This window comes from Pseudonaja textilis, chromosome 1 (assembly GCF_049901715.1).
Source record: "Pseudonaja textilis isolate UNSWEBS1 chromosome 1, rPseTex1.2, whole genome shotgun sequence".
Taxonomy (NCBI): Eukaryota; Metazoa; Chordata; class Lepidosauria; order Squamata; family Elapidae; genus Pseudonaja; species Pseudonaja textilis.
Genome location: NC_141990.1, coordinates 88,797,773 through 88,814,953, shown reverse-complemented (window position 1 = coordinate 88,814,953; position 17,181 = coordinate 88,797,773). Strand labels below are relative to the sequence as shown.

General features: G+C 39.9%; 1 protein-coding gene across 2 annotated transcripts in view; it reads right to left on the bottom strand.

Moving 5' to 3' along the window:
- The window catches only part of SGK1 (serum/glucocorticoid regulated kinase 1), a 75,149-nt gene that overhangs the window by 21,971 nt on the left and 35,997 nt on the right, over positions 1 to 17,181 (bottom strand). For both annotated transcript variants that reach the window (XM_087940662.1, XM_087940666.1), the window contains one exon: positions 2,556 to 2,631. In XM_087940662.1, coding sequence (XP_087796788.1) covers positions 2,556 to 2,631 — 76 coding nt within the window. The remainder of the gene's footprint in view (positions 1 to 2,555; positions 2,632 to 17,181) is intronic.

Sequence of the window (17,181 nt, the reverse complement as noted above, 5' to 3'; positions counted from 1 at the left end):
ATCCTACTAGCCTAGGTGTATGGATCACTTCAGATCCATTTACTGTTCTGACTGTAATTTAATTCATTTTTAAAGGGAATTATCTGCCCTGTGAAAGACAGTCTCCCTGGGGACAAATAAAAAAAATCTGCATCAAATACCTAAGGGTTTGTTATCAACAAAGCCTTAAAAATGTAAAGAAAGATAAGCTTTTTCATTGATACAAATCACAGGAACCCATCCCCTTCAGCTCCTATCATCCAACACTAGATTCCTTGAAACAATTGCTACACTTTTGAAAGAAAAAAACACAATGGAATTAGAAGCACCCAATAAACTAAATGGACAATTACATAAATCTTTTCTCAGATTGCCCAAATTTATTTTTAGTATTATTGTGCTTTTTTAGCCTAAGAAGATTTCTCTTCAATTTTCTCCATCTCTTTCCATGGTTGTTTTTGCTTCCAGATCTCCCAAAACAAACTATTGCAAACATTCCTAAGAATTTAATATTCCTTGCCAATTAGACATATGATTTCCTCTGCCATCAGGTTTGCCAAAATTCTCTGTATCCAAGTTTCATAAGCCAAAGTGTATAATTCTTCAAGCTGCATTTTTATACAAATACTGTATCATTTTGCTTTTCTTCCCCAAAGATACACCAGGTAACTAACAATATAAAATTCATAAAATAAAAATCCAATGGAAAGAGAAGAGCCAGGCATTTTAAAGACAAATCTATTTGTTTTTACATAAACTTCTGAGATCACAATCCAGTATAAACCTTTGAGAGGATTACTGTTAGAGGAGGTGAAGAAAAGGAACAATAAAGACAGAAAAAGTGAGAGACAGAATTACTTTGAGGAGGGAGCAAATTTTAAGTGGTACTTAAGAATGACATGGATAATCTTGTTTTGAATAACTGTTAATAATAATATAAGCAGTATGATGGAATAGAAGGTTTGTTTAATCAGTGATATAGGACATTCTAAGAAATTCTGAATCACAATTTCAGTGGAATTTAACTTTTGTCATTCAGATTCTCAGGTATCATCATTCTGAGATTACAGGCAAAGCAGCCTGAGGAACTAAAATATTATTCCACCAATTGGGCAACCCTTTGATTTCCAAGGTCAGTGTTTGCCTATTTATACTTTTGGTAGATAGGTAACCTACTTGTCCCTGCTTGAAAAACTAAATGGGCCATTGTCACCTATGTTGCAAAAGATTAACAGAGCTACATTTCTAGAAGTTGAATGAAAGGTCAGGTTCCCCCGTCAACTTGAATCATGCTGACATTTTACCCTTCCTTCTTAACAGAGTATTTTATTGACATCCCCATCTAGCTCATACCTTGGCATATGTTATTCTTGGGGAATCTCCCATCTAAGTATGAAGCAGCCCCATCACTTCTTAGCAGGGGTGGGATTCAAATTTTTTAACAACCGGTCCTGTGTGCATCGCTTAGTTGGTGGGCATGGCTTGGTGGTCATGTGACTAGCTGGGCGTGGCCAACTCAACATCACTCACATTGAGGCACGCATCTCCTTGCCTGGCCTCTCACGACTGTGGGGATGCTGCAACAGTTGTAAGTGTGAAAAATGGTCATAAGGCACTTTTTTCAGTGCCATTGTAACTTTGAATGGTCATCGACATAAGCAAAGTACCAGCAAAGGAGGAAAAAAAACCTCCAGAGAAGTTCCAGAGACAGGAAGTCTAGTCCTGTCAAGAATGTAATAATGGTTAACAGAGAGGCAGTTTTTGTAAGCAACACCAGAATGTTTCCTTCCTACCTTCCTTACAGGATTAGGCCAGTAATTTCTTCTAACAACCGGTTCTCCGAACTGCTTAGAATGTTAACAACCAGTTTTAGAGAATAGGTGTGAACCTGTAGAATCCTACCCCCGCTTCTTAGGTTCAAAGCCCAAGGCGTGGGCAGCAAGTGAGTCCAACTGTTGGGGATGGGAGCTGGAATGGAAGATAATCTCCAAAATCAGAACTTATCATGGTTTCTAAAGTACAAGCAACATGCTATGAGTTGATCACCAACTCACGGAATATGAAGAGAGGTTAGAAAAATAAATGAATACTAGATATTGGTTATACACTGCCACCATCACTGGGGAAGAAGAAACTTAGGAAAGAAAGAAGAGTAGACTTCTAATAAGTTAAATCTCTATTCATGCCGATATGACACTTCTTCTGTTCTTTCCTAGAACCCTGACAATCATTGGTTAAAATGTTAGGATAGAGTTGGAGAACTCCAGACTAAACTCTCTCCTCAGTCATGGCAGTTCTCTGGCTAACTTTGGGTCAGCCTCTCTTAGCATAGCATACCTCACAAAGTTGTGGTTGTGGCAAAGGAGAGGAATCAATCATGTGCTGTGCTTTGATATAAGCCCGCAATAAAACCTTAAATACCAAAAATACTAAGCCATCATTCACAAGTTTGCCTTTTAACTTTGCTTGGGTTGGGGAGTAATAGTCTATACCACTATACATTTCTGGAAGGAGGTAGTGTTCTGAAGCTTATGTTTTTGCTTTCTTATTAAAGGCAATAACTTTTCTATACTTACCAGGATCATCAGTATTCCAGAAAGTTCTCTGATCTGATTGAGTCAGCAAGTCTTCTTTGCCATAGAGTTCTTTTATCTATAAACCAGAAAGAAGATAGAACTTATTGTCGAGTATTGAGGCCTGAAAACATTAGAAATCCTTTCTATGAAACAAGGAAGTCTTTTAAAGAAAAAAACCATAGGAAGAAATAAGACCTGCACGAAATATAAATCTAATCAGTATGGAAGAATTTTTTCCCTACATTTCCTTCTTTGGTTGATTTAAAGTTTACAGCATTAGAAAAGAATCTTATTTCAATCGTAACAGTCAGGCTGTTTGCACATGCCTAACTGGAGTCCCTTTGGCAAATTAAAACTCTCTGTGTGGTTTAAGAGAGAAGTTAGATTGTGTCCATCCTCTTTTCTTCCATACAGCATGGATTACAAGTGTTAAAATTAACACGATAGTGGAGATCTTTATTTAATTTCTTCTACGATTCAGCCTAATCACCAGAGTTCGAAGGTTGAATCCTGGTATCCCAAAGGGGAAGAGGAAATCCACATTATTAACTAATAATTGATGCCTTACATGTAGGAAACTCCAATTATAGATTATGTAGGAATTCTTCTAATACAGCATTCCTCAACTTTCTAGCTGGGGATGATGCACCCCCCCGCCCAAGAGGGCAGCAAATTAAAAAGGCTATTTTAGCATATATGAGGTTTATAAATATTAATGTAAAGTATGCATCCTGAACAAATGTCACATCCTGCTAGCTAGTGGATGCTAGCACTAACCATAATCTTATGAGTGAATCCATAATCAAGTTATGCCTCCCAGCAACTTTTCGGTTCAAAACATTCTCATGTGATGTTGCAGATAATCGACTAAGCTGAAAGAAGGAGGAAGGCTTTGTTAGTTGCCACAACAGACTTCCTGCATGTTACTGAGAATGGATGTTTGAATCTTGTTTCAGTGAACTATATTGGGCACTCTTGTTTGAATAAGGATAGGATTACCTGATGAATGGTGAGATGTAGCCACATTTTATTTTGCTTTGATGATAGTGGTATTTTTTATATATAACAGAACCCAAACTTAGTTCCTAGTAATTACTTGATTCATCCTTTCCCCTCCCATCTCATCTCATTGTATCTAACTGCAGTTTATATGACCACCTATCTTAAACAAAAAACTCTTGATAAAGAAGAAACAATACACATGAAAAATCATACAGTAAAATGAATATAAAACAAGATCAAAATACTGTAGTTTGATGATAATCAAGGCACAATAACCACAGCATCTCAGAACTAACTCATACATCAAAACACACATATCAAACTCTACCAATCTGTCCCTAACACCTGAGGAAAGCTGGGTATGCATGGCCTTCCAGAGAGCTACAAGTGTTTGGGCCATCTGGATCTTAGCAGAAAGTCTGTCTTATAGCTTAAGCACCACAACAGAGAAGGCTCATCTCCTGGGTCCCACCAGACATTGTTTTACAGAAGAGACCTGGAGCTCACACACTCTGAAACCACTGAAGACAGATGGATCCACAAGTACACAATGCAGGGCTCTAATGATGATAGCCAATCCCTTGAACTGCACTTGGAAATATACTGGGAGCCGGTGCAGCTCATGCAACTCTAGCATCGTATAGGCACACCCTTGATGCATCCAACACAGAGGTGGGTATTCAGCAGGTTCTGACCAGTTCTGGAGAACCAGTAGTGGAAATTTTGAGTAGTTTGGAGAACTGGCAAATACCACCTCTGACAGGAGATTTTGTAGTATCCTTCCCCTGCTATGCCCACCAAGCCACGCCCACTGAACCAGTAGTAAAAAAATTTGAATCCTACCACTGATCCAACAGTACATATATTGGTGTAATTTGGACCTGCTAAAGCCCTCGTTTTTCAAGAGTGGTATCATGTAGAACTTATTGCAATACAGTAATCCATTCAGGAAATGACTAATGCATTAGGGACTATAAACAGGCCTCTCAATCCAGAAACCCGATCCAATCCCGGAGCCCAGATCTTATATCAGCTGTTTAGTGGATCAGAAAGGTATTTAATGATGGATGGAATATCTTCAATTTCAGGAAGTCCCAAATACCACAATGGATCAATCTTGCTAGAATTGAGATATATTACATTCTTCATTGTCCAGCTACTGGGAAAGAACCTTGATGGCATACTTATGCAGCCCAGGCCAAAGGTGATACCTCATCCTGTGCCAGTTAATGATCTCACCCAACAGCTTCACGTAGATGTAAAGTAGGAGTGGGAAGAGAGTCGAGCTCTGGGATATACAGTACACTTCAGGGTTCTAGAGCTGGACTTCTCCCACTTCCTCCGGGGACCTTTGAAAATGTTAACCTATCATCCTCTGAACAGCATTACCAAAATAGGGAAGATTTTAAACTGGAGAAAAATTATCCAGGATTGTTGGATCCAAAAATGGCTTCTTGAAGATCAGTTGGACTACCGCCTCCTTCAAAACAGAGGGAATGTATCTTGTCCTCTTCAGTTTTTTTCATTTAAAACAGATTTGCTCTAGCAAATACAATTCTTGTATGCTTTTTTGATGCCTCCCAAGGGTATGTTCTAATTTTTTTTAACATGGTCATAAAAAAAATAGTGGTAGAGATAGAGGTACAATGTTTAGATTAGGTTAAGTTAGTCTGGATAACAAGATGATTGTGGGTTTTCTCCTATGTGATTGTCTGGTACACTTAAGCTCTGGCAGATTATAACTAAAGCTGGTCAGATACTTTAAAGTGCTAGCAAGACAGGTTGATCAGAATTCCAAAACTCTGTGCAGTCTATTATGCTATGATACATTGCAAACAGAACCTCCAATTTTCTAGGTTCATTCTCCTTTGACCAACATAAATACAATAGAAATACAAGCTGGGAATGATCTACCCAAATGATTCTTATTTATGGAATAAGACTCCAATGATTATTGAGGTAGTGGAATGCATTCCTTAGTGGAAACTTTTTATGAATTCATTACCATGATTGGTACATTATAATACTGTACAAGAAAGTACAGAATAGTAGAGTCTTTTAACTTACAAGTGGCTTTTGTTTTGGAAATTTCCTTAAAGCAATTTCCAAAAAGATGCCAAGTGTTTTATTTCACAAAATCAGATAACAATAAGTCATAAAGACAGCTAACCACAATCTTCACAATTAAAGACTCCATCAGCAAACCCCATAAAGCATTACTGTACAGTAATTCTCCTGCCCAAAGAAAAACCTTTTAAGAAAAGGAGTATCTATATCTTTTCACTGGAAAGTCAGAATAAAAATGTAATTAAAAAAAAAAAATCAGAGCATCATGGCAAAGGCCCAGTCATGCTTAAAAGCCAGCTGTTTTGAACAAATGACTTGTAGGAATAATATGACCATTGTCAGGCAATGAAATGCCATTGAAAGCCTTGGGCCTGGCCCTTAGCTTACTCTTGGTTATGATAACCAAGAAAGATTTCCTGCTAGAAAAAGAACAGAAAATGCAATCAATTCTCACTTATTGTTTCTCAGAATTTCTGCCTATGGGCATTCTACTTTGGTCAAAAGAATATATAAAATCAGGTGTTTTCCATTCTCTCTGCTTAAGCATGATGATCAAAGTAACTTAAAAGGGGAACTGAAAATTATGCCCAAGAACTTTCGACCTCTATGCTTCAGTTGGCATGATTAACTTGAGCTAGTACAATACTGGTTGGAAAATTACAAAGACAGTGGGGAACTTCAGAAGTTTCTTAAGATGCCTTATACTAGTCCTGGCAGATAGCAAAACTATTAATCTGATAAAATTCCCAGTAAAAATATCTCTGGTTTCAAATCTGTATGTTTTTTTGTCATTTTTTCTAACCACATTTTCAACTACATATAGCAAAGATTTGAAATACTTGATTGTAAATGTATTAACAGCGGCTAGGATTGTAGTTGGTAAAAACTGGAAAAATGAGAAAATACTATCGCAGGAGGAAATCATTAAGAAAATATTGGAATGTGCTGAAATGAGTAGATTGACATTTGAAATTAGAGAACAAGATGATACACAATTTCATAAAACTTGGGACCTTCTTTATCAATGGTTAGATAATAAAATGCAGTAATGAAATATGTAGATTTTTAGAAAATAATAAATATATAAAGATGTACTTCTTTTTTACTATATCTACAAAATGCTTTTAGGATAGATTTGGGAGGATAATATGAATTGTTATAAAATAAACTAAGTAAACTATGGTTATCTTGTAAAATATGAATGAATGAAATTATAGTCAAATGATTGATTAATAATGATACTAGGGTATTCAATTTTTGATTGAGGATATGAGCTATTATGCAATGTAACTGTAACTGAAGACTATGAAATGGATGCACAAAATAATTTGTAAACCAACCGGCACACTGCTTGTATACTTATGGAAGAAAGTTTGATGTTTTTATGTTTTGTTTGTTTATGTTTGTTTTTAAAAACCAATAAAATTTACCCCCCCCAGAAAAAGAACTATTAATGTGAGATACAGCAAATAGGTACTATACTTCTCACCCAGGGGTGGGATTCAAAAATCTCAGCAACTGGTTCGCTGCCTGGTTGCTGTGTGGGCGTGGGCATGGTGGGCATGGCCTACTGGGGCTTCTTGTTTCCGGCTCCTGGTGGGCCTTCAGAGCCCAGGGGAGGTTGTTTTCACCCTCCCAAGGGTCCGGAAACTTCCCCCAGGCCTCTGGGAGGACAAAAACAGCCTCCCCCGGGCTCTGAAGGCCGACCGGAAGCTGGAAACAACCCTGTTTCCAGACTTCTAGTACTTCTGGGAGGGCTATTTTTTGCCCTCCCAAGGATCCAGAGGCCTCCCCTGGGCCTCTGGGAGGGTGAAAATGGCCTCCCACTGGCTCTGGAGGCCCTCTAAAGCTGGAAACAGACCTGTTTCCAGACTTCCGGAAGGCTCATTTCCCCCCCCCCCTCGAGCCTCCGTGTGGACCCTGCACTTACCTGCATTGTGTGGAGACTCCAGGGAGGGGAGGGGTGGAACGGTTGGGCCAGCCGGTTGGTTGAAATACCGGTTCGATGAACCAGATGTAACTTTAACATCCGATTCGTCAGAACCAGTCCAAACTGGTAGAATCCCACCCCTGTTCTCACCCCATATTTGACTAATATTTTTCATCGCATATGTACAAAGATTTATTTCAGTTACCCATGTAATCTGCATGATGGTAATTGTTCTTTTCCAGGTCATGAAGAATAATAATAGTTGAAGAATAATAAGATTAATAATATATACCCCAAATGCTGTTCTCATTGGGGACAAGCAATGTTATATCAATTGCAGAAAAGGAACAAGGGACAACAGTATCTTTACCTTTTGGGCTTCCATTCAGATGCAATGGACAACATTTTATTTAAGATTTCCCCTTCCCCCAAACAATAAAATCCATGGAAAATCAATGTAACTGACAGCCATTTTTTATTTTTATTGATTTATGCATTTATACATTTATTTATGCATTTACTTATTTAACTTACATTCCACCAATCTCACTGTACAAAGCTAACTTGGGTGGCTTTCAACAACTATTAAATATGTAGTTTATGTAATAATGTTAATTATATTTTACATCATTTGCACCAATTTGCATAGCTTGCACAAATGACATAAAAATTACATTATTACAGAAACAAAATCAAATGAGGTAAATTTGTGTATAAGGAGATTTGCATTTAATGGATGCCCATTCCTGGAAGTAATCTGTTACATTGAAGTTTTACTGTAGAAAGTAAAAGAAATGAAGGATATGAAATTAAAAAATGAATATTAAAAATATACTTTAAAGAAATAATAACTACTTTGGCTAACAAAGTGGTGTCATCATCTCTATATTCAAACTGTTACTGTTTTGGTCAATGGTGGGATTCAAATTTTTTATTACCGGTTCCGTGGATGTGGCTTGGTGGGCGTGGCAGGAGAAGGATACTGTAAAATCTCCAGTCAGGGGTGGTATTTGCCAGTTCTCCGAACTACTCAAAAAATTCTGCTACCGTTTCACCTCTGGTTTTGGTCCAATTTTAATTCCAGCTACCGCCTTTTCCGATACCTTCATTTATATATTTTAATCATTTTTACATAGAGGGAATCAATATTCAGCCATTGTGAACCAATTTTTTTTTAAAAAAAATTTTAGCACAGCTTATTTCTCTGTCATATTCCCCAGCTGCTATTTGTCATCCAAACACAAAGTCTATTTAACCTCCATAAAGTTGCTTAATCACAAGTTGAACTTGCAACAAAAAAAAGTTCATCATCCTTCTGGCAATTTAAACAATGCACTATGGAATTTTGAACAATTTTCTTTCAACATTTTATGCATCTTTCACTCAAAATCAATCACTGCTTGTTTCTCTTTTCATCTATAGTTATCCTTTCCTCTTTTTCACAGAATTGTTTCTTCTACCTCAGGAAAAAAATGACGCTAATTTATTTGGTGTTGCTTACAACAGTTGAAATTAAGTACTGGCAATATTTTGAAGTCATAGGATTGCCATCACGGCTATAAATGCTGCACACCAACTCTGGCCAACTCCTGAATAAAACTGTTTTCCATTTTAATCTTTCTGTAGTCATGGAATTTGCCTTGATGGTCTTGGGAATCACACTGGTCAAGATTAGAACAATGGAAATGTAAGCACTCGCTGTTTTTTTCCCTATACTATTCAGAGTAATTCATTTGGAAAGTCTGAGTTATGATTTAGAATTTTGCTTGTCCATCTTTGCTTCATTTTGGATGGCCAATCTCAGAACATGGTTTTGCCAATTGCAGAGTGGCAGATAGGACAGCACTCCAGAGGGTTAACGTCATTGCCTGGAAGATCATTGGTTGCCCTCTCCCCTCTTTGGAAGAGCTTTATAGCTTCCGCTGCCTTAAGAAAGTTCAAAACATTCTCAAAGATCCATCTCATCCTGGGCACACTTTTTTTGAACTATTACCATCTGGCAGACGGTACAGGATAATAAAAACAAGGACAAATAGGCTGAGAAACAGCTTTTATCCCAGGGCAGTAACTCTGTTGAATTCTACTGTATAGTGCAATATTAATGCAATATCAGGGGTTTTCAATAGAATGTGAAGGATGTGTGCTTGTGTTTATTTTCATAGTCATAATGTACACTGAAGATGGTTTTTAATTTCGTTGTACGAGGTGCAATGACAATAAAGTAAACTTTACCACCGCAGAGAAATGTCACCCCAAAGCACCCCCTAAAGCAATTAATCCAGGCTGCATGGGAACACAAGGCTGCTCTGCCCACATGGTTCGTGGGAACACAAGGTTTGCGTTGGAACAACACGAGGTAGTGAGGGGAGGGGGGAAAGGACAGAGGGCGGGGAACTTGCCTGGCCACCAGGCTGCTTCTTTCCACTTCTTTCTTCTTCTGCTTTTGGCTGCATGCAAGGAAAGCAGCAAAAGACTTTCTCTCCCCCAAACTCCGCCAGAAATGAGTGTTTGGGACCCTGCAGGGCATACTGCTCCAAGAGGCTATGCTGGCAAAGACGCATTTCTGGAGGAGTTTGGGGTGTGGGAGAAAGAAAGACTTCTGCTGTTTCTGCTACTTTCCTTGCAGGAAGCCAAAAGTCTCTCCCCCTGAAAACAGAGCTGGAAATGGTATCCTGCAATCCCAAATAAAGAACAATCGATTGGTAGGAAAACAGGGTTGGGAATTTTCCTACAGACTTTTTTTGGAATTTTCCCAGGGTCTCTGCAGACAGAGACCCTGGGAAAATCCCCCCAAAAAGTCTGCAGGAAAATCTCCCACCCTATTTTCCTACCGATCGCAGAATACCGCCCCTCTCTCCCCCTCCCCCTGAGAACGGAGCTGAAAAGCAAGTTAGGAATGTGGCTGCCATGGAGGGGGTGGGCTATGTGAGGGACGTGTGTGTGTGTGTGTGTGTGAGAGAGAGAGAGGGGGGGGGGGATCATCACCAGCCCTCCGAGGTTAGATCAGATATCTCTCTCTCTCTCTCCCACCAACGTCAGCAAGCCACCGTCAGTCAAAATTCATATTAGTGGTCCCCAGGATTTAAAATCATGAGTTTGGTGGTCCCTGAGGCCCAAAAGGTTGGCGACCCCTGAACTAAACTAAACTAAAGTAAACATACTCCTTTCATAGCTGATCCACTGGATGCAGGATGATTCTGTACAACTTATCCAGTACAAAACTGGCTGATAGATGGTGGGGTTCAAGTCAGTTTATTTATATAATAAACAACTGATGTGCCATTTCTCCAGTTTGAGTCATGCAACAGATTTATAGATTCCCCTTAGCGTGTCATTTGTTCTGCTATTTACTACTTGCAGAGAAGAGGAGCAGCAGCTGTGTACTATAGAGCTTTATGTTGTTAATCAGACTCTCACATAATTTTATCCTTACCAGTTTGCAGGTTGCCCCCCTTTGCCCTTCCCCATGGAAGTACTCTTTTGTGCTCTACAGTTTGGACAGATAAATATTATCCTTAATAACCTGTCAGTCCATTATAAAGCCATGAAGGCCAACTACTTGCAATTTAAAATTAAACCTCAAAATGCACACTTTGCTCCCCCAGCTGATCCTTCTGGCTGTCAATTGCTCCAACTATGCAAATAAAGAAAATTTAAAAAGTATCTTTTCCTTTTCAATTTGCCCCCCCGCTTTCATTTAAATTCAACAGTTATTTAAATGTTGTTATATCCAGGATTGATTGCTGCTGGTACAATGACTTGTAAAGCACAACGACTTGATAATAACCAAAAATTGGTGTTGAATCCTGGAGGTAAAGGATCTCACAGCCTGGTATCAAGGACTCCTCCTTATTTGGGTTTGTATCAAGGTTTTTATCCAGACTTTATTTTAATTTATCATCTAAATTATGAACGCCAAGAAGACCTCCTTTCTCTGTTTTTACAAAATCCCCCCAAAATGATAGGCCTATCTTGACATGCGTCTATAGAGCCCATTTTCTTCTGGAAGGTCTTTAGTGTACTTCTAGGAGGCATGAGCTTTAGACTTAAGACAGTTTCAGTTGTGGGTTTAATCTGAATGTTTTAAGGATTCGTTTTAAAAGTATTTTAATTTTATCTCAGCTATTTGAAAAAGAGCAATAGTAATGTTCAAAATAAAGATGAAAAAAAAAACCCATTTCTTAACGACAGGTAGCACTCACTTAACCACAGTAATTGTGACTAATTTCCATTGCTTAGCAATGTGATTGCAAAGTGCAATATCGCACAATCGTATTGCTTAATGACCACAATCCTGGGAGCCTCTGTTGCTGTTGTTAACTGAGGATTGTGGATCATTAAGTGAAGATCTCACATGGCTGGGGCTTGCAACTTCCTGCCGGCTTCCAATAAGCAAAGTCAATGGGGAAGACTTCAGAAAATTGCAAAGCCCAATTCATGATAAGCCTTTCCTTAGGCAGCGCACAAGCAGGCTGGTGGACAGATGAGTGCTATGAGAGGCAGGGGAGGCGGGGTGCTAGGGATGGATGCAAGCATGACTGTGGGGGAGGATGCTGTAGCAAGGCCCAGTTGCAGGTGGGATGGATGCTGTGATCCAGTGCAAGTGCAGCTGCAAGGCTGCTGTGAGATCAGAGGTGGTATTCAGCAGGTTCTGACCAGTTCTGGAGAACCGGTAGCAGAAATTTGGAGTAGTTTGGAGAACTGTCAGATACCACCTCTGACTGGCCCCGCCCCCACCTATTCTCTGCCTCCCGAGTCCCAGCTGATTGGCTGGGTCTTCTTTTGTTGCCTTGCACAGGAGAACGGAGTTGGAAATCAGGTTAGGGGGGTGGAGAAAGAATGGGGATTTTTCAGTAACCTTCCCCCAGGAGTGGAGAGGGAATCGGGAATTTACAGTATCCTTCCCCTACCACACCCACCAAGCCACACCCACAGAACCAGTAGTAAAAAAGACTGAATCCCACCACTGTGTGAGATGGCACAATTATGGTCATGTGTGCATATACACATTACGGAGCATGGGCCGAGGGATGCTGCACTGCTGAGTATGAAATCCTACGGCAGGGTTCCTCAGGAGGAAAAGGGTTGACTTGCAACCTAGCCTGTTGGCTTCCCCATTGACTTTGCTTGTGGGAAGTCACCAGGGAAGGTTGCGAATGGTGATCACATAACCATGGGACCATCATAAGTGCTTATATCAAGATCATATAACTGCTGTGACAGCCACGACTTGAAACTGGCTGTCAAAACTGGCTGTAAGTACCACTCATTTGGTGCTATTGGTGAACTGAGTCTATGTGTAATCTAGTGCAGATATGGGATGCAAACATACATTCATGAAGGTTTTTGTAAACAAGTAAGCAAAAGCTCTTGATTTTTCTAGCAATTATTCTCAGCCTCTTTTTCAACCTATGGATCAGAGACCGAGACGAATGCAAACCAAGAGGACAGAACAATGAATTCTGCTTTTAAGACTTAACTTGAGAGCAGAATCCTGCACTAGGGAAGACTGCCGTAAGAGGAAGCAAGACTATATTACATTCTATGTCCAAACAAAACAAACAAAACATTATATAGATATATTTCTCCCCCATTATATCTCCCCAGAGTCAAAGACTTGATCACTCTTGATTCCGTTGAAATCACATTAGCACAATGTTTATATCAACTGTCAGCCTAGTTGTTGAAAAGGGACCATTTAGGAAATAACTTGAAACGGTGACTGCAAAAACAGTATTTTCCATTTCAGAGTGTTGCTCTGTCAAGTAAAACGATGACTCCGAGGCTTTTGCCAAGTCAGATAAACATAACACTTTGGACGCCAGCTGCTATTGGACTTAACAGTGAAGAACACTGAAAATGGCAAACTCTAATTGCTTCTCCCATAGCATGTTAACTTTTCAGATGAAATAGCTAAGCTCTGCAGCTGAGCAAATGAGCTAAAATGCAACCCCTTTTCTAGGGCGGAAGGGAAAAGGAAGAAAGAAAAATGGCAAATCTGTAAAAGAGCTGCCAGCCTTTCTAATGCTCGGAGGTATCTGTATCTTAAGTCGCAATATCAGTCTCACAAATTTGCCAAGCCTAGCCAAAATTATCCTCCTGCTTTTCTCAGGAAAAACTCGTTAAGTTTCACTGATGTACTTATTTTTCCCCATGTACTGTATTTTTCAGACTATAAATGAACCGAGCTTTTGGGGAGGAAAACAAGAAAAAAAAAAAACCTTCGGCCTCTGCCTCCCAGCAATTTGCCTCCTTGCAGCAAACAGCTGCTGCCGCCTATCCCCACTGCCTGGAACGGGCCAAAAACAGGACACATGGAGGCTGAAAATGGGGCATATGGAGGCGGTGATAGGTGGCAGCAGCGATGGGTGGCGGCGATCCCCGCAGCCTGGAACAGCTAATTGGTGGTATTCTGGGAGGCAGGTCCAACTGCCAATCAGCTGCTCGTGCTAAATCAGGCTGTGCTGAAGCTGATCAGGCTTTGCTGCAAGGAGGCAAATTGCTGGGAGGCAGAGGCCGAAGGGTGGGGGCCGGTGGGTGGGCGGGGCTTTGGCAACATTCACTGTATAAGACGCACAGAGGTTCATCTTATAGTCCAAAAAATATGGTATATCGTGCTACTCTTTTAGGACAGAAAGGAATGATCCGAAGGCAGTGGAATCTGTGTCAATGTTTAATCCCATTTGTCCATCCTCCTGGAGTATTCCCAGATCAGAAACTCCAAAATTTACAGCATCAAATGGTAATGGCATAATTTGCCACCAGTTTTTTGCAGGGGAGGGGACAGCATGGGTAAACCTTTGAAATAATAGTCTCAAAACACTCTAACTTAACCACAGCCTACAAAAGTGACTTCAACTAATATGATGTTATGTCATTTTGTAAATAACTGCAGCTTTAAAAAAAAGTGTTCCCTCAACTTTCCCATAGTCCCTAGTATTAAAAACTCAAAATAGTACACAGAAGAGCAATGTCCTTATTTTTATTTCTCATAACACCAGATGGATTAGGTAGCTTGGACTGTGAGGTACAGATTAGCCATAGTTAAAGTGGGTCTATGTTTATAATGGCATGTGGGAATGACCTTGGGAGACAGGAGGAAGAGCTGCAATCTAGACAATGGTCCAATAACATGTGAGTCCAAAAGAGTGGGGTGTGGAAAGAGCTTCAGAAGAAACCCTCTGCAAAGCGCACAGAACCGGTAGCACGCAATTTGGAATCCCACCACTGATGGGGATGCTGCAACGGCCATCATAATCTTTTAACAACCTTATAATCCCTTGTGGGGTAGAGTGTAGGCAATTGAATGGAGTTGAGTGCTTACTTGCCAGATGCCCTTCCTGTCACCAATGTGAAGTTTTGTTCAGCAGATATATTCTCAATGTGCCCAGGGAGAGAAACATCTGCCTCTACCTAGGATCAAACTCACAGCCTCCTGATTGTGGGGGTGAGAGATGCTACAATGGTCATTAGTGTGAAAAATGGTCAATGGTCACTTTTTTTCAGTGCCGTTGTAACTTCGGACAGTCACTAAACAAACTGTTGTAAGTCAAGGACTACCTGTACTCATACTTGAGTTAAGAATTAAAATAAATAAATAAATGTTTGTTCCCAGTCTTAGTTCTCTTTGGCAGGCAAAGAAGAACTTGGTTGTGGAGACACAAATGGCATAGCTAAATGGGAAGGACAGATTGATAGCATCCAATTTGGAGCTATGCACGTCTCCCACCTACTTCAGAATATTCATGTAGGAGTTGCCCTTGAATTACAACCACAATTAGAATTGGAAGTTTGGTCCTCAGGGCAGTTGATAAGCTGGCCATTATGTGACCCGACTTGATTTTGCCATTGTTTTTACAACAGTTGGAGGCATCACAGTCGTGAAGCAAACCTTGTGGTCATTAAATGAATCCAGCATATCCAAGGGCTGTTTTCTGTACAGAAAATGTTTTTTTTAAAAAGGTCACTAGTTGCGATTTGTGACTACGGGATGCTACAACCATTTGTCAATGCGAGCTGGTTGCCAAGCGCCTAAATGTGATCATGTGACTATGGGGGTGGGGGCTGTGTGATATTTTATGATATTCAGAAGTGCTTTAGGGGCTGTATGCAGGGGTGGGATTCTACCTGGTCGGACCAGTTCTATAGAACCGGTTGTTATAATTCTGCCCAGTTTGGAGAACCGGCAATCGTGCCACTGGCTGGCTCCTCCCCTCCCCGCCCACTCACACCTTACCTGGTATGTCTGCCATCAAACTTGCCTCCTAAGTTGCTATTTTTCCTTTTTTATTTACCCCGCCCCTCAGCTGTTCTGCTGTGCGGGAAGATTTAGATTAGCTAGAAAGCAGGAAATTGTTGGATTTCAAGGCTTTCTAGCTAATCTAAAAGCAGAGCTGAACCTTCCTTAGGCCTGAAGCTTCTATTTTTCAGTGCAGACTCAGGTAGCCGATTGCAGAAAGATAGATCTCTGAGTGAATCTATGATTCTGTGAGCAACTCAATCTACCTGCCTGCTTTACCTGATTTTGGGTAAAAGTTGCTTTTTTTAAAATAAAAAATTAAATATTTACATAAATATTTACAATATTTACATATAAGCCATGCCCAGCCAGTCACGTGATCACCAAGCCAGACCCAGTCAGCAAACCACACTCACCCAGTCACATGACCACCAAGCCACCCACAAATTAGGCCACGCCCACAGAACCAGTTGTTAAGAAATTTGAATCCTACCCCTGGCTGTACTTCAAGCACTTTTTCTGAAATTTCTGATAAAAATGAAGATGAAGCGGATTAAACTTTCAGCCTTCTACATATCATGTATATGCAATATCCCAGATATTTTTTTGGCCTTTCTATGTGTTTAGTGGCTTAAAAAAAAGATTAACAGAGTTGGAAGGGACCTTGTAGGTCATCTAGTCCAACCTCCCCACCCAAGATGACTCTAAGTAATGGATTCATTTAGATGACTTGGGGCCTACTTTCTTGCAACTGTGTACATGAATAAGCTATTAAAACAGGTTTCTGCATCAGTTAATAAAATAACTTTGAATCTACGGAAAAAATTTTGGAGCTGATTTTTTTTTCTGAAACAGTAAAATCAGGAGTTTGTCTTTTTCTCTCTCTCTTTTTGATATAAGCATGTCACACAGTTATAATTTAGCCAATCACACTCCTAAGGTAAGTAAACAAACAAACAAACAAGTTAATTTTGACCGAGAAAATCTTCCTGAAGGGCTTAGGCATTCCCATGCTAGTCTAAGAGTTCTATAACCTGTTGTTAGAGAAGAAAAACACCACCCATATTAAATGAAAACTGGTCTTCAAACTTGTTTTGTTAGCTCTTTCAAAGCTAGATTACTCACAGTAGGCTCTATTATATAATAATGCACAATTTCCTTTGTTTTGAAATACGCCAAAACAAAGTGCAGAATTAAGTACAACCTTCATTGATGAAGTTTATGTAAAGTCAGAAGTCGAATGGATAAACAAAATCATGTAATATTCCTTAGCTTGGCCAAAAATTCTTGGTAGACTGTGAATCAGTATTTCCCTACTCACTTACAACTCATTTCCTGACTCACAACTGGCTGTTTTGTCGTCCAGAATTCTGTGCAACGTGTCTGTC